Source organism: Myxine glutinosa, chromosome 7, assembly GCF_964187855.1.
Source record: "Myxine glutinosa chromosome 7, kmMyxGlut1.1, whole genome shotgun sequence".
Classification (NCBI taxonomy): domain Eukaryota; kingdom Metazoa; phylum Chordata; class Myxini; order Myxiniformes; family Myxinidae; genus Myxine; species Myxine glutinosa.
Window position 1 is genome coordinate 47,278,620 of NC_136267.1, and position 21,822 is coordinate 47,300,441.

General features: G+C 49.1%; 1 protein-coding gene across 2 annotated transcripts in view; it reads left to right on the plus strand.

Moving 5' to 3' along the window:
* POLR2L (RNA polymerase II, I and III subunit L) overlaps positions 1-21,134 on the plus strand; it is a 28,011-nt gene extending 6,877 nt beyond the window's left edge. Inside the window, exons 1-3 of one of the 2 annotated variants that reach the window (XM_068102716.1) lie at positions 13,160-13,180; positions 20,084-20,180; positions 20,949-21,134. In XM_068102716.1, the coding sequence (XP_067958817.1) occupies positions 20,086-20,180; positions 20,949-21,057 (204 nt within the window). In that variant the 5' untranslated portion in view covers positions 13,160-13,180; positions 20,084-20,085 and the 3' untranslated portion in view covers positions 21,058-21,134. Of the gene's footprint in view, positions 1-13,159; positions 13,181-20,083; positions 20,181-20,948 lie in introns of those variants that run through there. The other variant, XM_068102717.1, reaches the window with a different exon arrangement.
* The last annotated feature ends 688 nt before the right edge of the window (positions 21,135-21,822 follow it).

Here is a 21,822-nt window from a genome sequence, read left to right on the forward strand (position 1 = left end):
AATATCTATATTATAATAGCCGTAGATGATTCTGTTGGGTGTCTGTCCGGGGTGTGGCTTACTCAGTTTGCAGAGTAGCTCCACCCATTCTGGGAGTGGCTTCATATAATTATAAACAAATATCCACCATTTTATTAACTCGCATAGCTTTGAGGCCTGTTTTGTAGACCCGTGGTGTCTTGCTCTCTCCCAGTTTTATTTCAAATCAAATTCGATATATCATTTCATTTTTCACAGTCGCTAACATAGTTTTAGACTCGGTTGAAAAAAAACGGGAAGAAAATCCAATGAAAGTTGCCGTTTATAGAACGAAATGAATTCTCAAACGCCTGTAACTTCAAGGCCATTGAGTCTCTCTCACGCCTTTGTCTCCAATCTAACTCACCATATGATTTCATTTTTATCGATGGTTTTACTTTTAGACTCGGTGTCAGCAATAATTGAGAACATTCCACACATGCGGGAAAATGCAGAGATATATTTTTAAAAATCGCGTCATGGTGTATCATGTACTGCCCAACATGACACCGCCGGCAACGTGTCGATATATATTAAAAATTCGCTTTTGCTTTTCCGTTAATATATATTACTTTTCGTTTGATGACAGTCGTCACAAAAACGTCAACAATGATGCCGACATATATTTCTTCTTTTTTATTTCATTCAACATTATTAGCCGGAAGTAAAATATGTTTCAGGAAATTGCTGAGAGATATTTCTTCGTTTTTTTTATTAGTTATGTGCGCATACACTTTAAATAGGTTTATTTGAAATCTTTAATTTTCCACAAACATTCCACACACGCGGGAAAATGCAAAGATATATTTTTTAAAATCGCGTCATGGTGTATCATACACCGCCCAACATGACACCGACGGCAATGTGTCGATATATATTAAAAATTCGCTTTTGCTTTTCCGTTAAGATATATTACTTTTTCGTTTGATGACAGTCGTCACAAAAACGTCAACAATGATGCCGACATATATTTCTTCGTTTTTATTTCATTCAACATTATTAGCCGGAAGTAAAATATGTTTCAGGAAATTACCGAGAGATATTTCTTCGTTTTTTTTATTAGTTATGTGCGCATACACTTTAAATAGGTTTATTTGAAATCTTTAATTTTCCACAATATAATTTACTTGCCATTTATCATTTGATGATTACGAGACACTTCCTCTTGAGGATCGTGACAATTCATGCGCTGCGTGGAAACTTCTATTTCCAAAATGAATGAGACGATCGATGAAGAACGCAGACTTGAACAGGATGTAGCAAGAAAGCGAATGAGACGGGCGAACGAGTCCGTCGACGAACGTCAATGCAAACTTGCGGGGTCACCCGTGGGAATCCCATGCGCATGGATGTGTGTGACATTTCGACATATTGAGTTAGATGCTGCACATTCATTTTTACAAAATGGTTACTGGCAAGTCATCAGATCCAGAAATGGTGTAATGAACACAATTTATTTACGCGCAAGCAAGAAAGCAAGACGGCCCGATTTCCGATTCCGACGGGCGAGACGGGCCGACGGGCCGACGGGCGAGATGGGCCGACGGGCGAGACGGGCCGATTTGGAGCAAGAAAAAGAACGAGACGGGAGAAAAACGAGAGAAACGAGACGGGGAAAGCCGATTGGAGAGGCGAGTGAGGAGCGATTGGAGAGGCGAGTGAGGAGCGATTGGAGAGGCGAGTGAGGAGCGATTGGAGAGGCGAGTGAGGAGCGATTGGAGAGGCGAGTGAGGAGCGATTGGAGAGGCGAGTGAGGAGCGATTGGAGAGGCGAGTGAGGAGCGATTGGAGAGGCGAGTGAGGAGCGACTGGAGAGGCGAGTGAGGAGCGATTGGAGAGGAGAGGAGTGTGAGGGATTGGAGAGGTGAGGGATTGGAGAGGAGAGGAATGTGAGGGATTGGAGAGGAGAGGAGTGCTAGGTGGAGAGAGGAGTGCTAGGTGGAGAGAGGAGAGTGTCAGGTGGAGAGAGGAGAGTGTCAGGTGGAGAGAGGAGAGTGTCAGGTGGAGAGAGGAGAGTGTCAGGTGGAGAGAGGAGAGTGTCAGGTGGAGAGAGGAGAGTGTCAGGTGGAGAGAGGAGAGTGTCAGGTGGAGAGAGGAGAGTGTCAGGTGGAGAGAGGAGAGTGTCAGGTGGAGAGGAGTGAGGGGTCACATATTATGTGAAACAAGTGAATCCTCTTGGATTGCGCTGAGGTTCGGGCATGGAATTTCTAGGAGGAAGTATAATTTGTATGCAATGAAAGTACATGTAATATGGGATCGAGTACGATCGAGTAAGCTTCACCAGTGCGCGTGCGCGAATTTACGTCACGTCGGCAGCGAGAAGGCGTTCCCCAACACGAACCAATCAGGAACTGCCACGCCCACTTATATGATCTCAGAATTCCTGTGACAGGAATTAGCGTTACACTGGCTGGAAGTCATTCGCTAGAGGCGCTTCCTCAGCGCCAATCACCAGTGCGCGTGCGCGAATTTACGTCACGTCGGCAGCGAGAAGGCGTTCCCCAACACGAACCAATCAGGAACTGCCACGCCCACTTATATGATCTCAGAATTCCTGTGACAGGAATTAGCGTTACACTGGCTGGAAGTCAATCGCTAAAGGCGCTTCCTCAGCGCCAATAAATAAATTGTGTTCATTACACCATTTCTGGATCTGATGAATTGCCAGTAACCATTTTGAATATGCAGCATCTAACTCAATATGTCGAAATGTCCCACGGGTGACCCCACTATATTTCTTCGTTTTTATTTCATTCAACATTATTATCCGGAAGTAAAGGTTCACATGTTCATTTCACGTGTGCAAAAACAAACTCCATTTCACGTGTGCAAAAACAAACTCCATTTCACGTGTGCATGGACATGAAACACAGACGGGAAATTGCTAAGAGATATTTCTTCGTTTTTATTTCATTAGTTACTAGCAGAAGTACTCAGCGTTGCCGGGCGGGGGAGGGGGGGAGGGCACGTACACTTTAAACATGTATATACATGTGGGATGTGGGATATATACATGTGGGACGTGTGTGTGTGTGTGTGTGTGTGTGTGTGTGTGTGTGTGTGTGTGTGTGTGTGTGTGTGTGTGTGTGTGTGTGTGTGTGCGCGCGCGCGCGCGTGCATATATGTGTATGTGTATATATATATATGTCTGTGTGTGTCTGTATGTGTATATGTGTGTGTGTGTTTGTGTGTGTGTATGTGTGTGTGGGTGTACATGTGTGTATGTGTATATATATGTGTGTGTATGTGCATATGTGTATGTGTGTGCATGTGTGTCGGTGTACATGTGTGTGTACACATGTGTATGTGTGTATATATGTGTGTATGTGTATATATGTGTGTGTCTGTATGTGTATATATGTGTGTCTGTATGTGTATATATATGTGTGTGTACGTGTGTGTGTGTATGTATGTATATGTGTGTATGTGTATGCATGTGTGTGTATGTGTCTGTGTGTGTATATGTGTATGTGTGTGTATCCATATGTGTATGTGTATATGTGTGTATGTGTATATGCATGTGTCGGTGTACATGTGTGTGTACGTGTGCGTGCATGTGTGTGTGTGTATGTGTACGTGTGTGTGTGTGTGTGTGTGTGTGTGTGTGTGTGTGTGTGTGTGTGTGTGTGTGTGTGTGTGTGTGTGTGTGTGTTATTGTGAAACAGGTGCAGCATCTAACTCAATATGTCGAAATGTCACACACGTCCATGCCCGTGGGATTCCCACGGGTGACCCCACTAGTCATGATATACCAAGTCAGTACGACCAGGTACATCTGTGAACAAATGTGCAAACTCAAAAATTAGGCTGGAAAGTTGTCCTTGTTGTTCCCTCATCAAATGACCTAATTTCTCATCTAAATGACTCAACACTTCTGTGTTCGTCAATCTGGGACAAGCCTGTTCATCAAAGTTATCAAACTTCACACCGGCATCAACCTCTGGATTCTCTTGCACCCTGACTACAGGCACGACAGGTGAGACAAGAACCATTTCTTCCACAGGCTTCCTCTCATAATATTTCTTCAGTCGGTTGACATGACACAGCTGCTGCTTTTTCCGTCGGTCGGGAGTTGTCACCACGTAATCTGTTTCATTAACCCTCCTTTCGATTGCATAGGGACCAAAATATCTAGCCTGTAGTGGCTGACCTGGAACAGGAAGCAACACTAACACTCAGTCCTCAGGACTGAAATTTCTTATCTGAGATTTCTTGTCATGTCTCACTTTCATTTTATCCTGTGTCACTTTCAAGTTTCTCCTTGCAACTTCACAAGCCTTTGCCAATCTGTGCCTAACCGTTGACACATACTCCACCACTGTTGACTGTGACTCCTCCTGTAGCCACTGTTCTTTCACCAATTTCAACGGTCCTCGCACTGCGTGTCCAAACACAAGTTCAAAAGGACTGAACCCCAATGACTCCCGAACGGATTCCCTCGTAGCAAATAACAATAAGGGTATTCCTTCATCCCAATCCTTGTCACATTCAAAACAATACGTTCTGATCATATTCTTCAATGTCTGGTGAAACATTTCCAAGGCCCCTTGGCTCTCGGGATGGTAAGTACTTGATCTTACTTGCTCCACTCCCAACAGGTGTACCACTTGCTGAAAAAGCGTTGACATGAAATTGGAACCCTGATCAGACTGGATGACCTTAGGTAGGCCAACCAAAGTGAAAAATTTAATCAAGGCCTTCGCAATAACTGCCGCAGTAATTTTTCTAAGAGGCACTGCCTCTGGGAACCTTGTGGAAGCGCACATGATGTTCAGCAAATACTGATGTCCAGCTTTAGTTTTAGGTAAAGGGCCTACACAGTCAATAATGACATGGCTGAATGGCTCTTTAAAAGCTGGAATTGGTTTTAAAGGTGCGGATTGGACTTTCTGATTAGGTTTTCCCACCAGCTGGCAAGAATGGCAAGATTTACAGAAATCCGCTACATCACGTCGCAATCCTGGCCAGACAAAATGTACCAATATTCTGTCACAGGTCTTGTTCACTCCAAGGTGTCCGGCCAAAGGTGTCTCATGCGCCAAACTCAAGATCTCCTTCCGGTACAGCGGCGGCACCACAATTTGGTAATGAACTTTCCACTCATCATTTGCTGACACCTCCGGTGGTCTCCATTTTCTCATAAGTATTTCCTCTTTCATGAAGTAACCAACAGGTATCTTCATAGCCTCTTCCTCTGTAACGGCTTTATCAATTAAATTCCGGATCTCCGAATCTCCGTGTTGTTCTTCAACAAGTCTCTTTCGGACCAGTACCGTTTGTTCAACCTCGTTCCCAGATGTCTCTGACGGACACTCCATTTCCTCTTTTGGTCCAGATGCCACTTTTTCCTTAGGTTCCTTGAGGTCACTCTCTTTCCTATTATCTCTTCCAGACTTTTCCTCCAATACATCTAAGGAACCCAAATCCACATCGCCTTCCTTCTCCTTCTCTTCAGAGCGCTTCCGACCCATAGCGCGGGTCACTGCACAGCATGGAAAGATACCCGGAATCTCCTGCTCTAACTGTGCGGTGTTATTTTCCATACTGGGCTTTTCAACCAACATTGGATTACCAGAAATTCGACCACCGGCCAAATCATTCCCGATAATAAAAGAGATTCCCTCTACAGGAAGAGTGGCTTGTAAACCTACGGTGACCGGTCCTGACACCAAATCAGACTCTAAATGGATGACATGAAGAGGAGCTTTAACATAGCCACCAACCCATGTAAAATAACACTAACACCAGTTGCCATCTTCTCTGACAATGGCAAAATGCCTTCAAGCATCAAAGATTGATGTGCTCCTGTGTCCCTCAAAACCGCAACAGGTCTCTGGTTCGTTAAGTCTCCATCCAGTGACACAAACCCCTCTGAAATAAAAGGTTTGTAAACCTCTTGAACAAGGTCGTCCTGTGATGCCATAACTTTGGCATGGGAACCTTCACAAGGCACTGTCCTCCAAGGACGATTTCTCGCATTGGCCAATGCATTCGGAGTTGGACTAGTCTGACTCCGCTCCTGATTTTTCCTTTTCAGGGCATAACATTGGGACATCAAATGTCCAGGTTTCTTGCAAAAAGCGCAAGTAGGCCCGGAGGAAAAACTCGAGGTCTGCCTCGGGCCCCCCGGAAGATAAGTCTGTCTTAGAACTGTAGTCTTCTGATCCCTAAAAGTCACGGTATCAGATTTGTCCACATAGTCATCTCTTGGCCGCCTCCATGAATATTTGTTCTCCGCACCTGATTTCCCATAATTCCCCTGGCTAACTCGAGGCGGGAAGTTAGGTTGGTGGAACCCCATCCTGTGTGTCAAGGCATAGTCATCTGCTACGGTTACTGCCTCATACAACTCTGGTACTTTCTTTTCATCCAGATGTACTTTAATGTCCGCGTGGACACACTGTTTGAATTCCTCCACCAAGATCAATTGTCGCAACAGGTTGAAGTCTTTCCCAATCCCTTTCGAGTCACACCACCGATCAAACATGGTTTCCTTCATTCTGGCAAACTCCACATGGGTCTCACTCTCCCTCTTCCTGGCATTCCTGAATTTTTGCCGGTAAGCTTCAGGGACCAATTCATAGGCTTTGAGAATGGTTTTCCTCACTATCTCATGACCTGCACATTGGTCAATTGGTAAAGCCGAATAGATATCTTGAGCTTTACCCACCAGAACACTTTGCACTAATGTAGTCCAGGACCCCACAGGCCATTTTAGCATTTGAGCCACTTTCTCAAAGTGTAAAAAAAAAAACTTGGCTACCTCCTTTTCATTGAAGGGTGGAACCAGCCTCACATGCCTACCAACATCCCAAGTGTTCTGACTAGTTGTCGAACTAGCCGGCATGGATACTACTTCTCTCCGTTCTCCCATTAATTCCAGGTCCTTGAGTTTAAGTTCCTTCTGATACTCCATGTCACGTTTCTTTAACTCCCTTTCAGCTCTCCTTTCCTTTGCTCTTTCCTCTGCCCTTCTTTCTTCTTCAGCTCTCCTTTCCTCTGCTTTTAACCTTTCCTGGCTCTGCAGTTGCATCTCCATTTTCCGGAGCTCCACATTTTCTTTTTCCTCGGGTAACCAATCCATGGCTCCCTCTTTCCATGTTGCTTGTCCCACCAGAGATTTTACCACCAATGTCTGCATCTCTGCTTTCTTCATATTAACTCGGACCTCCAAGTTAAAATATTTGGCCAATATCAAGCGTTCCGATCTTTTTAACGCTTGGAACTGTGCCTCATTAGGGGACGCCGCAAACTTTTCTCCGTCAAAGTGGCCGGGTATGGCTATTAGTTAGCACCTGTTAACCGTCACACAAAAAATTCCAATTTTTTTTTTTAATTTGGGAATGTTCCCTATTGGTAATGATTGGGTAGAATGGTAATGGGAATTCTATCCTGTACGAGATTTGGGAATTTTGTCAGCAAAGACGAGCCCCCAATTTCAATTTGGGCCAATCCCGGACGATACCCCCAAGTTCTGTTACGTGCTCCTCCCCAGACCCCGGTCGCGGTGTACCTCCGAGCCCCGAGAGGAGTCATGGCAGAAAGATGTGTTATTCTGTATGTCAAAGATCAATAGTGAAGCCACACCAGTTGTTACCAACAAACAAATGTTGTATTAAGATCACACGAGAATAACAGTACAACAATAATAGTAATCAAAAGTACAATCAATATAGATCATTCCTATGATGGTACCATCAGGTTCGTACAATAAAACTCACTGTGCTCCAAGTGAGCGAAAAGAAGAACATTCCCAATGTCTCTATTCCGGCATCAAGCCAAAGTCGTATTCCGGCATCAAGCCAAAGTCGATCCACTCCAGTGATCGTCCGTACGTGGTCGTATCGAGACCAGAATCCCGTTGGGTTGGCAGTTACCCTGCCAAAGATGGGCGAAGGTGTCCTCGAGAAGCGACGGGGAAATCACACCTTTAGGTATGGACGTTTGACGGCTCTCAATCAGCGAACCGCAGATTCCCCACTCCAAAGCCACGTTACACACACACACCAGTTCCACGTCTGAATGCGGTGAAAATGGTGGAATCGAGATGAAAAACCTTGAGCGAAGCGCAAAGCGCGCGAGTCAAAATGGCCGTCGGCCCGTTCTCGAGGCGTAACGGCACTACGATGATTCTCCTCGGAATCAACCGCAAAACCTGACACGCAGGTTGATCTGTCACAGCGATAAAAACTCTGTCGCAGGAATCCCTTTCCTGGGAAACCCAAAGTTCACTCGTGACTCTCGGTCGCCAACGTTCGCTCCAGACCTCAAAGCAGCTAGGCTTCTTGTCTGACTCACTCACGCCGCCTTCCCTTCCTCCTCTTCCTCTTCGTCGTCGTCCGGTTCCGGTTTCATTTAAAACATTAACTTTTTTACCTTTTGAAAATAGTAATATCTATTTCCCTTACACGACAACAATAATAGTACATGGAATCAAAAATGTTTACAGTGGATGAAAACCACAACAACGGAAGTGACGAATCCGTAACAGTATGGACCGCGGGTTTGATCGGGAATGTGGCCGGGTATGGACCGTGGGTTTGATCAGGAATGAATGTGGCTGGGTAGGGACCGCGGGTTTGACCGGGAATGTGGCCGGGTATGGGCCGCGGGTTTGACTGGGAATGTGGCCGGGTATGGACCGCAGGTTTGACTGGGAATGTGGCCGGGTATGGACCACGGGTTTGACGGGGAATGTGGCCGGATATGGACCGCGGGTTTGACCGGGAATGTGGCTGGGTATGGACCGCGGGTTTGACTGGGTATGGACCGCGGGTTTGATCGGGAATGTGGCCGGCTATGGACCGCGGGTTTGATCGGGAATGTGGCCGGGTATGGACTGCGGGTTTGACTGGGAATGTGGCCGGGTTTGGACCGCGGGCTTGATCGGGAATGTGGCCGTGTATGGACCGCGGGTTTGAACGGGAATGTGGCCAGGTATGGACCTCGGGTTTGATCGGGAATGTGGCTGGGTATGGAACGCGGGTTTGATCGGGTATGGACCGCGGGTTTGATCGGGAATGTGGCCGTGTATGGACCGCGGGTTTGACTGGGAATGTGGCCGGGTATGGACCTCGGGTTTGACTGGGAATGTGGCCGGGTATGGACCGCGGGTTTGACTGGGAATGTGGCCGGGTATGGACCTCAGGTTTGACTGGGAATGTGGACGGGTATGGACCGCGGGTTTGATCGGGAATGTGGCCGGGTATGGACCGTGGGTTTGATCGGGAATGTGGCCGGGTATGGACCGCGGGTTTGACCGGGTATGGACCGCGGGTTTGACCAGGTATTAACCGTGGGTTTGACCGGTTATGGACCGCGGGTTTGATCGGGAATGTGGCCGGGTATGGACCGCTGGTTTGACTAGGAATGTGGCCGGGTATGGACCACGGGTTTGCCCGGGAATGTGGCCGGGTGTGGACCGTGGGTTTGACCGGGAATGTGGCCGGGTATGGACCGACGGTTTGATCGGCAATGTGGCCGGGTATGGACCGCGGGTTTGACGGGGAATGTGGCCGGGTATGGACCGCGGGTTTGACCGGGAATGTGGCCGGCTATGGACCGCGGGTTTGATCGGGAATGTGGCCGGCTATGGACCGCGGGTTTGATCGGGAATGTGGCCGGGTATGGACTGCGGGTTTGACTGGGAATGTGGCCGGGTATGGACCGCGGGCTTGATCGGGAATGTGGCCGTGTATGGACCGCGGGTTTGAACGGGAATGTGGCCAGGTATGGACCTCGGGTTTGATCGGGAATGTGGCTGGGTATGGACCGCGGGTTTGATCGGGTATGGACCGCGGGTTTGATCGGGAATGTGGCCGTGTATGGACCGCGGGTTTGACTGGGAATGTGGCCGGGTATGGACCTCGGGTTTGACTGGGAATGTGGCCGGGTATGGACCGCGGGTTTGATCGGGAATGTGGCCGGGTATGGACCGTGGGTTTGATCGGGAATGTGGCCGGGTATGGACCGCGGGTTTGACTGGGAATGTGGCCGGGTATGGACCTCAGGTTTGACTGGGAATGTGGACGGGTATGGACCGCGGGTTTGATCGGGAATGTGGCCGGGTATGGACCGCGGGTTTGACTGGGAATGTGGCCGGGTATGGACCGCGGGTTTAATCAGGAATGTGGACGGGTATGGACCATGGGTTTGCCTGGGAATGTGGCCGGGTATGGACCTTGGGTTTGACTGGGAATGTGGCCGGGTATGAACCGTGGATTTGGCCGGGTATGGACTGCGGGTTTGACCGGGAATTTGGCCGGGTATGGACTGCTGGTTTGACTGGGAATTTGGCCGGGTATGGACCGCGGGCTTGATCGGGAATGTGGCCGGGTATGGACCGCGGGTTTGACTGGGAATGTGGCCGGGTATGGACCGTGGGTTTCATCAGGAATGAATGTGGCCGGGTAGGGACCGCGGGTTTGACCGGGAATGTGGCCGGGTATGGACCGCGGGTTTGACCAGGTATGGACCGCGGGTTTGACCGGTTATGGACCGTGGGTTTGATCGGGAATGTGGCCGGGTATGGACCGCGGGTTTGACTGGGAATGTGGCCGGGTATGGACCACGGGTTTGATCGGGAATGTGGCCGTGTATGGACCGCGGGTTTGATCGGGAATGTGGCCGGGTATGGACCGTGGGTTTGATCAGGAATGAATGTGGCCGGGTAGGGACCGCGGGTTTGACCGGGAATGTGGCCGGGTATGGGCCGCGGGTTTGACTGGGAATGTGGCCGGTTATGGACCGCAGGTTTGACCGGGAATTTGGCCGGGTATGGACCGCGGGTTTGACTGGGAATGTGGCCGGGTATGGACCGCGGCTTTGATCGCGAATGTGGCCGGGTATGGACCGCGGGTTTGACTGGGAATGTGGCCGGGTATGGACCGTGGGTTTGATCGGGAATGTGGCCGGGTATGGACCGTGGGTTTGATCAGGAATGAATGTGGCCGGTTAGGGACCGCGGGTTTGACCGGGAATGTGGCCGGGTATGGGCCGTGGGTTTGACTGGGAATGTGGCCGGGTATGGACCGCAGGTTTGACCGGGAATTTGGCTGGGTATGGACCGCGGGTTTGACTGGGAATGTGGCCGGGTATGGACCGCGGGTTTGACTGGGAATGTGGCCGGGTATGGACCGCGGGTTTGACTGGGAATGTGGCCGGGTATGGACCGCGGGTTTGACTGTGAATGTCGCCGGGTATGGACCGCAGGTTTGACCCGGAATTTCGCCGGGTATGGACCGAGGGTTTGACTGGGAATGTGGCCGGGTATGGACCGCGGGTTTGATCGGGAATGTGGCCGGGTATGGACCGCGGATTTGACTGGGAATGTGGCCATGTATGGACCGCAGGTTTGACCGGGAATTTGGCCGGGTATGGACCGCGGGTTTGACCGGGAATGTGGCCGGGTGTGGACCGCGGGTTTGATCGGGAATGTGGCCGGGTATGGACCGCGGGTTTGACTGGGAATGTGGCTGGGTATGGACCTCGGGTTTGATCGGGAATGTGGCCGGGTATGGACCGTGGGTTTGATCGGGAATGTGGCCGGGTATGGACCGCGGGTTTGATCGGGAATGTGTCCGGGTATGGACCGTGGGTTTGATCGGGAATGTGGCCGGGTATGGACCGTGGGTTTGATCGGGAATGTGGCCGGGTATGGACCGCGGGTTTGATCAGGAATGAATGTGGCTGGGTAGGGACCGCGAGTTTGACCGGGAATGTGGCCGGGTATGGGCCGCGGGTTTGACTGGGAATCTGGCCGGGTATGGACCGCAGGTTTGACCGGGAATTTGGCCGGGTATGGACCGCGGTTTGATTGGGAATGTGGCCGGGTATGGACCGCGGGTTTGATCGGGAATGTGGCCGGGTATGGACCGCGGGTTTGACTGGGTATGGACCGCGGGTTTGACTGGGTATGGACCGCGGGTTTGACCGGTTATGGACCGCGGGTTTGACTGGGAATGTGGCCGGGCATGGACCGCGGGTTTGACCGGGAATTTGGCCGGGTATGGACCGCGGGTTTGACTGGGAATGTGGCCGGGTATGGACCGCGGGTTTGATCGGGAATTTGGCCGGGTATGGACTGCGGGTTTGACCGGGAATTTGGCCGGGTATGGACCGCGGGTTTGATCGGGAATGTGGCCGGGTATGGACCGCGGGTTTGACTGGGAATGTGGCCGGGTATGGACCGCGGGTTTGACCGGTTATGGACCGCGGGTTTGATCGGGAATGTGGCCGGGTATGAACCGTGGATTTGGCCGGGTATGGAACGCGGGTTTGACCGGGAATGTGGCCGGATATGGACCGTGGGTTTGATCGGGAATGTAGCCGGGTATGGACCGCTGGTTTGACTGGGAATGTGGCCGGGTATGGACCGCGGGTTTGACCGGGTATGGACTGTGGGTTTGACTGGGAATGTGGCCGGGTATGGACCGCGGGTTTGATCGGGAATGTGGCCGGGTATGGACCGCGGGTTTGACTGGGAATGTGGCCGGGTATGGACCGCGGGTTTGACTGGGAATGGACCGCGGGTTTGACTGGGAATGGACCGCGGTTTTGACATATTTCATGCTTTTGATGCAGTCTGGCATTCCGCCCTACTCCAAGCTCTCTGCCTATGGCATCCAAGGCCAACACCACACATGGTCAACTGAATTCCGAATATAAGGGTAGATTATTATAGCAGTACTAGTGGGGTCGCCCGTGGGATGTGTGACATTTCGACATATTGAGTTAGATGCTGCACATTCAATTTTACAAAATGGTTACTGGCAATTCATCAGATCCAGAAATGGTGTAATTTATGCTTCCGGTCCGGAGAGGACGCTGGCGTCGCTTGCTCGCCGCTTCTCCGACTGGGCCATTGTCTTTAGCTTGCTTCTCTGGTGGTCGTGGCGGATTTTTGGCCATTGAGTCTGCCCTCTGCATGGTCCCGGCTCTGCTCCTAGCTTCGCCTGCCTGGCTCCTTCGCTGTTTCCTCGGGCCCGCTCCCGTGGGTTGTGGCCATTGTTTCGCCTCCTCAACCTTGGCCTCGTGCTCGTCTCTTCGCTCCTGCCTGGCATAGCTCTGCGGTACTCCGCCGCAAGGCTTCTTCTGCTTAATACCTGCTCCACCCCATCATGCATCTCTGCAATCAAATCCAATGGACTCCTGCGACGACCCAGGTACATTCACCGTGGCTCCGGTGGTAAGTTTGTTCATTTACAATCAAGTCACTCCATCCCCGTCCTCTGGTCGGCTCAGCGCACTCCCACTCATCGTCCCAGCGCACCTGGTCACAGCAACGCACACAATCGCACCTCCTGTCTGCGAACCCTGGCCAAATCACCTGAGTTCATCCCCACCGTACAAAACAACATCAAGCTCACCCTGTTCAATACCCGGTCCCTCAACAACAAATCCATCATCCTCAACGACTACATCCTGGAAAATAAACTGGACTTTCTCTGTCTCACCGAAACCTGGCAACAACCTCTGGACTACTACACACTCAACCTCACCACACCCAATGGATATTCCTACATCAATAAACCACGCTCGGAGGGCCAAGGCGGTGGAATTGCCGTTATTCACTGAGAAGACATCAGGACCAGCCTCATCTCCATCGCATCTGCTCCATCATTTGACACCTGGCTTTTAAACTCTCTGGTTGCAGGCAGTCAGTCATGGCTGTCGTCTACCGCCCTCCCAAACCACACCCATCATTCCTGTCTGACTTATCCTACTTTCTGACCCAGCTATGTTCCCTCTCCCCCTCAATCCTCCTCTTTGGTGATTTCAATATACACATGGACTCCACTGACTCCACGATAACCACTGACTTCACTGATTTACTCACCTGCTTTAACCTCACTCAACATGTCAACTTTCCTACCCATAACTGTGGTCACATTTTGGACCTTGTCTGCTCGACTGGATTAATCTTGCACCATCTCTCTGGATCCGACCTCACCCTCTCTGACCACTTAGCCATCACTATGACCATCAACATCCCCGCCCCAACACCAAGGCATTATCGCACTATCAACTTCCGTAAGCTAAACGCTCTTTCACCTACCTCATTCTCATCCACCCTCTCTGAAAAAATGTCCACTTCTCCCTTCGCTGACCTCCACAACCCTTCTGATCTCACTGACTACTACAACCACACTCTCTCCTCCTGCCTTGACCAACTTGCGCCTAAATAAACCAAAACAGTTTCTTTCGCCCATTCTGCTCCCTGGTTTAACCCTGAACACCGCCTAATGAAAACTCGTGCTCGCCAACTTGAAAGACTCCGCAATAAAACAGGTCTCACAATTCACTCCCAAGCCTACAAGGACCACCTGCAGCACTACAAAGATGCCCTCTCCCGCGCCTGCTCCGCCTACTACTCTCAAATTATCCACTCTGGCTCCGGTAACCCAAAAGCACTCTTCTCTACAATAAACAAACTCCTCAGCTCCCTGAACACCACCACCCAGTCATACACAGTAGACAACTGCATCTCCTTCCTTTCATTCTTCCAACGCAAAGTTGAAAACATCTACAACAGCTTGACCACCGCTGCACCCGCTCCCCCTCAAACCACCTGCCCCCCCTTATCCTGCCATCCCCTGTCTCAATTCTCCCCAATCTCCCCTACTGACCTCTCTGAACTCCTTGAGCATAGGAATGAAAACTGCCACCTGCACTCTTGACCCCATCCCCTCCAACTTTGTCAAGGCCTCCCTTCCTGCTCTCTCTCCACTTATCATTGCAACAATAAACTCCTCCCTGTCTATAGGCATCGTCCCACCACCTCAAAATTGCTGCTGTTACCCCCATTCTGAAAAAACCTGGACTAAACCCTGACACCCTAAACAACTTCAGACCCATCTCCAACCTACCCTTTCTAGAAAGAATTTCTGTCGAAAGTTTTGGAACGCGCGCTGTAGCCGCTCAACTCAAACATCACCTCTCTGCCAATAACCTGTATGAAACATTCCAAACCAGATTCCGCTCCAACCACAGTACTGAGACTGCTCTCCTCAAAATCACCAACGACCTTCTCCTCTCATCTGACGCTGGCAACCTCAACATTCTCATCCTCCTCGACCTCAGCGCCGCCTTTGACACCATCGATCACACCATCCTCCTCACCCGACTTAAAACCACCTTTAACGTTACCGGCACTGCCCTCTCTTGGATTAAATCATACCTCTCTGACAGACGCCAGTTCATCTCCATCAATAACTGCAAATCCCCCACTGCTCCCCTCCCCCAAGGTGTCCCCCAAGGTTCAGTTCTTGGCCCCCTCCTCTTCATCCTTTACCTGTCCCCCCTCGGTCACTTAATCCGCCGTCATGGTCTCCAATTCCACTGCTTCGCCGATGACATCCAGCTTTTCATCTCCACCAAGTCCATCTCCATCGCCACCCACTCTATCCTGACAAACTGCATCACTGAAATAAAATCCTGGCTTCAAATTAACTTCCTCAAACTTAACTATGATAAATCTGAAATAATCATCATTGGCCCAAAAACACTCATAAAATCCACCAATAACTTTGCCCTCAACATCGACGGTATCCCAGTATCCACCTCCCCTCACATCCGGAATCTTGGCATCATCTTTGACCAAACCCTCTCCTTCGACAAATACACTAAACAGATCACAAAGACAGCCTTCTTTCACCTGAAAAACATCGCTCGTCTCTGTCCATCCCTCTCCTCCATGGCTGCAGAAACCCTCATCCACGCCTTCATCACCTCCCGTCTGGACTACTGCAATAGCCTCCTCTATGGTTCACCCTCAACAATCACCAATAAACTCCAATACATTCAGAACTCCGCTGCCCGTCTACTCACCCATTCCCGGACCCGTGACCACATCACCCCCGTCCTTTACAAGCTTCACTGGCTCCCCATCTCCCAGAGAATCCAGTACAAAATCCTCCTCTTGACCTACAAGGCCCTCCATAACCTGGCCCCTTCCTGCCTGGCTGACCTCCTCTCCAGACACACTCCCAACCACAACCTCCGCTCTGCTGGTACCAACCTCCTGACCCCCCCCCCCCCCCATCCGGACCAAATTCAGATCCTGGGGGGACAGGGCCTTCTCCATCGCTGCTCCCACCCTCTGGAACTCACTACCTCACACCATCAGAGACTCCTCCTCACTCACCACATTCAAAACATCACTCAAGCCCTACCTGTTCAACACTGCATTCAACATTTAACCCACAGCATTTAACCCCTGACTATCTCTTCTCCTTCTCCCTCCTTTTTGCTTTGAATATTTCCCTATTGATTCTTGTTTTTTTGCAATTGTTTTTATGTTCTGCTATGCATTATGTTTTGCACTCTGTCAAAGCGTCTTTGGGCTCCCTGAAAAGCGCTATATAAAATAAATGCATTATTATTATTATTATTAATGAACACAATTTATTTATTTCACATAATATGTGACCCCTCACTCCTCTCCACCTGACACTCTCCTCTCTCCATCCTCACGCCTCTCCAATCCCACTCCTCCTCACACTCCTCTCCAATACCTCCTCACACTCCTCTCCAACCCTTACACGCCTCTCCAATCCCTCACACGCCTCCAATCCCTCACACTCCTCTCCAATTCCGCATACTCCCCTCCAATCGCCCCTCACTCGCCTCTCCAATCGCTCTTCACTCGCCTCTCCAATCGGCCCTCCCTCTCCAACCGCTAACCCCTCTCCAACCCCTAGCTCCTCTCCAACCCCTCACACCCCTCTCCAATACCTCCTCACACTCCTCTCCAATCCCTTACACTCCACTCCAATCCCTCACATTCCTCTCCAACCGCTCGCTCCTCTCTAACCCCTCGCTCCTCTCCAACCCCTCGCTCCTCTCCAACCCCTCGCTCCTCTCCAACCCCTTGCTCCTCTCCAACTCCTCGCTCCTCTCCAACCCCTCACACTCCTCTCCAATACCTCCTCACACTCCTCTCCAATACCTCCTCACACTCCTCTCCAATACCTCCTCACACTCCTCTCCAATACCTCCTCACACTCCTCTCCAATACCTCCTCACACTCCTCTCCAATACCTCCTCACACTCCTCTCCAATACCTCCTCACACTCCTCTCCAATCGCGCCTCACTCACCTCTCCAATCGCTCCTCACTCCCCTCTCCAATCGCTCCTCACTCTCCTCCAACCCCTATCCCCTCTCCAACCCCTCACACTGCTCTCCAATACCGCCTCAAAATCCTTTTCAATACCTCACACACCTCTCCAATCCCTCACACTCCTCTCCAATCCCTCACACCCCTCTCCAATTCCTCATACTCCCCTCCAATCGCTCCTCACTCGCCTCTCCAATCGCTCCTCACTCTCCTCTCCAATCGGCCCTCACTCTCCAACGCCTCGCTCCTCTCCAACCCCTTACTCCTCTCCAACCCCTCTCCCCTCTCCAACCCCTCGCTCCTCTCCAACCCCTCGCTCCTCTCCAACCCCTCACTCCTCTCCAACCCCTCGCTCCTCTCCAACCCCTCGCTCCTCTCCAACCCCTCGCTCCTCTCCAACCCCTCGCTCCTCTCTAACTTCTCGCTCCTCTCCAACCCCTCGCGCCTCTCCAACTCCTCACTCTCCAACCCCTCGCACCTCTCCAACCCCTCGCACCTCTCCAACCCCTCGCTCCTCTCCAACCCCTCACCCCTCTCCAACCCCTCGCTCCTCTCCAACCCCTAGCTCCTCTCCAACCCCTCACTCCTCTCCAACCCCGTCGCTCCTCTCCAACCCCTCGCTCCTCTCTAATCCCTCGCTCCTCTCCAATACCTAGCTCCTCTCCAACCCCTCGCTCCTCTCCAACCCCTCGCTCCTCTCCAACCCCTAGCTCCTCTCCAACCCCTAGCTCCTCTCCAACCCCTAGCTCCTCTCCAGCCCCTAGCTCCTCTCCAACCCCTAGCTCCTCTCCAACCCCTAGCTCCTCTCCAACCCCTAGCTCCTCTCCAACCCCTAGCTCCTCTCCAACCCCTCGCTCCTCTCCAACTCCTCGCTCCTCACTCTCCAACCCCTCGCTCCTCTCCGACCCCTCGCTCCTCTCCGACCCCTCGCTCCTCTCCAACCCCTCACTACGCACGCTGCACAGTGGAGAGCATTGTACACAGAGGAGAGGAGGAAAGGATCACATACAGGGGAGAGGAGGGAGCCTAGGGTGGGAAGTGAAACTTCTACCTTCACTTGGTTGACCTCACTTGATTTGACTTGAGAGGGTGGAGGGTGGAGTCCTCCTGTCGGCAATTTCCCGTCTGTGGCGATACGTGAACGAAGCTATGCCCCTCTCTCCACGTTATTGTGACGATGTATAAATTAAATATTTCATCGTGACGATTGTCATCAACTGGAAAAGTCCGCCATGAATTTTTAATACATCTCGCCATTTTCCCGTCTGTTATTTTAGGTTATATGTTATTATTCCCGTATGACCGACCGTGCCGCGATTTTTAAAATATATATCTCGGCAATTTCCCGTGTGTGCGTGAATGTTCTCAATTATTTCTGACACCGAGTCTAAAACCATCGATAAAAATTAAATCAGATGGTGAATTTGAGATAAAATTGTGAGTGTGACTCAATTAGTCAGGTTCACTATGTCAATAAGTTATATTTCGTTCAAAATCATGGTAGATTAGCAAACATATACATTTTTGGAAAGGTTATAGCATAAGGAAACTAAAAATCAATGTTTACATTTGGAGAGATACCTGTATGGCGGCCATTTTGGATTTTCAAAATGGCCACTGTAAAATACATATTTTGTTCTATTTCTGCCTCTAATTACCCTAAAAACTTTTAAAAATATACTAAACCTATATTTTCAGGGACAAGGAATCCAATGAAAGTATCAAATTAGTGCTATGGGGAATGGTAAGACACGAATCAAAGGTTTTGAATTGCAAAATACTGTCTTTATATTCGCGATAAGTTGCATAATCAAATACATGTTATCATTTTGTACAGGCAGTTAATAACATCAAAATGTGTCACAACAATTCATATCACCAAACATACACAGGCAGTCAGCAAAATCATATATACACATGCAGTCAGTATAACTTCACATCTACACAGGCAGTCAATGACAAAATATACACAGGCAGTCAATGGCATCAAACATACACGATTACAGAATATGCCATTTAGAGTTCGTCATCACTGTCCTGTGTGTCGTATCCGACAATATAGTCCGCATCGTTTTCACAGTCCGTTCCACACAAGCAAAGGTCGGTCAAATTGATTGGCAAATCAAATTGGTCGAATGGTCGATCGAATCGAATTCGATGAGTCGAATCGAATCGATCGAATTGGTCGAATGGTCGATCAAAGCGATTGGTCGAATTGGTCGATTGGTCGAATTGGTCGAATCGAATTGGTCGGAATTGGCAAATGTAAACATTGATTTTCAGATTTTCCATGTATTAATGTTTCCAAAAATGTATAGGTTTGCTAATCTACCATGATTTTGAACGAAAAAACATAGTGAACCTGACTAAATGAATGGGCTTTATTTTACAGGCCTTTGAGAAATCATTTCGTTCTATAAACGGAAACTTTCATGGGATTCTCTTCCCGTTTTTTTTCAACCGAGTCTAAAACTATGTTAGCGACTGTTAAAAATGAAATGATATATCGAATTAGAGTTGAAATAAACCTGTGTGAGAGAGAAAGACAGCACGGGCCTAACTAAACAGGCCTCAAAGCTATTCGAGTTAATAAAATGGTGGATATTTGTTTACATGAAGCTTCTCCAAGAATGGGTAGAGCTACTCTGTAAACGGAGGAAGCCACACCCCCGGACAGACAGACAGAGACAGAATCACCTTTGCCTATTATTATAGCAGTATGGGGTTAACCCAAGGCAGTACCTCCTGTTTGATTGACCTGAGTATACTTTCTCATGGACGAATGCAGATTTGAGATGATTTTTCAAAGCAAGGTAACCTGTCGTGCTGTGCTTATGTTCTCGTATTTTATAATATATTTAAGCGTCTGCATCATGTTTTGGGTTGTTTCTTTGCTTTTTCTCTGATTGACATTGATACCCCCTTCCTATTTCTATCGTTTGCTTCAGTCATGATCATCCCCGTACGATGTTTCACGTGTGGCAAGGTGGTGGGAAACAAGTGGGAAGCTTATCTTGGACTTTTGCAAGCTGAATACACGGAGGGGTAAGTGGTACAATGTGTTCTTCTTGTATTTTATCTATTCGTTCATTTTATGCTTACAGACTGGCCTACCTCGATGCATGACATTTTGTATGCATTTTTGCCAATGTGCATTTGTACATCATAATATGTGTACACCTAAAATTGTAGTAAAACAACACAAAATTGTAGTAAAATTTACATTAATCTTAGTCAATGGCATTTTTACATCTGTTCTCCCCTTGAAGGTGGATATCCCATGGGGCAGTGTTTTAGAAATCTATCCTTTTTGCCTTGAAAAAAAATCTACCTGTACCACTTTTATCCCGGTATTTCACAAGCGGGGTGGTTCATCAATGTATGCCGTCCCTCGGATGAGCGTTAAATTGGGCAACCTGTCTGCCGGCATTAGTTTGTGCACATGTGATCGAACCTGTGGTGTCCTTCACAAAGAGCAGGAGAGCTCAGGCATCCTGAAGAAAATTCCAAATTCCTGCTCTAACCTACAGGGGGAACTGCATCAGCAGCATAGCTGCGCCGCCAGCAAATGATGCCCCCTACAGCCATGTTGGGCATGTGGAAGAAGAAGAGTGGCGCACACATTCGGTGGCTCCATTCATCTTCATTTTGAAAAAACGATTGTTGAGCGTTATCCACCAGTACTTGCAGAAATCTGGCTCGTGTTGTGGAGATTGGAAATGTTTTGTAAATGATCTGGAACCGCCCAGAATCGTATAAGAAGGGAAATAAAAATGGACTCTGATCGTCTGTGTTCTTTTGTTTCATCTCTAGAGATGCTTTGGATGCGCTTGGTCTGAAGAGGTACTGCTGCAGACGAATGCTACTCTCCCATGTGGACCTCATAGAGAAACTTCTGAACTACACTCCTCTCGAGAAATAGCCAAGCAACCCATTCCCAAATCCTACATGTACAATTTTTCAAGCATTTTGATTTAATAAACTTTGTGTTTGTGTCGATGTGCTTTGCATTTGCAGTTTTATTTTATACATTGAGCCTTTATATTCCCCTTACTTGCATTGTAGCATTAAACAGAAACCTAAGTTTCGTTAAACCAAAAAAGTTCCTATTTATAACCTTCTATTGCTTGTCTGCTTGGTTTGAGTGGGCACAGCAGTCAGACGTTGGGATCCTAAACCCTCATCTCCCAAGGCATCAACCCACCATTTTCCAATGCCTCAAATCTCCATACCCAATTCTGTCTTCCCCATTCATTATGGTATACAAATGCACATTTTGTTTCGTGATGCAATAAAAGATGGCCGACTGGCAGCCATTTTAGTTGTAAAAAAAAAAATGTCAATGATAAGCACATCCTCAACCATTTCTCAGACTTGCAATTACCGATCTTGTTTAAACTTTGCACACAGACAACGAATGTAGCTTACATATGCAAGTCATTTTCTTTTGAGATCAGATCCAAGATGGCCGACTGGCGGCCATTTTGTTACTTAAACGTGTCCCCAACCATTTATTGAACATGTATTATCCAATTCCGTTCAAACTTGGCACAAGCACAGTACACTATGGCCTAGCCCCTCTCCAACCCCTCACACTCCTCTCCAATACCTCCTCACAATCCTCTCCAATCCCTCACACTCCTCTCCAATCCCTCACACTCCTCTCCAATCCCTCACACATAACTAC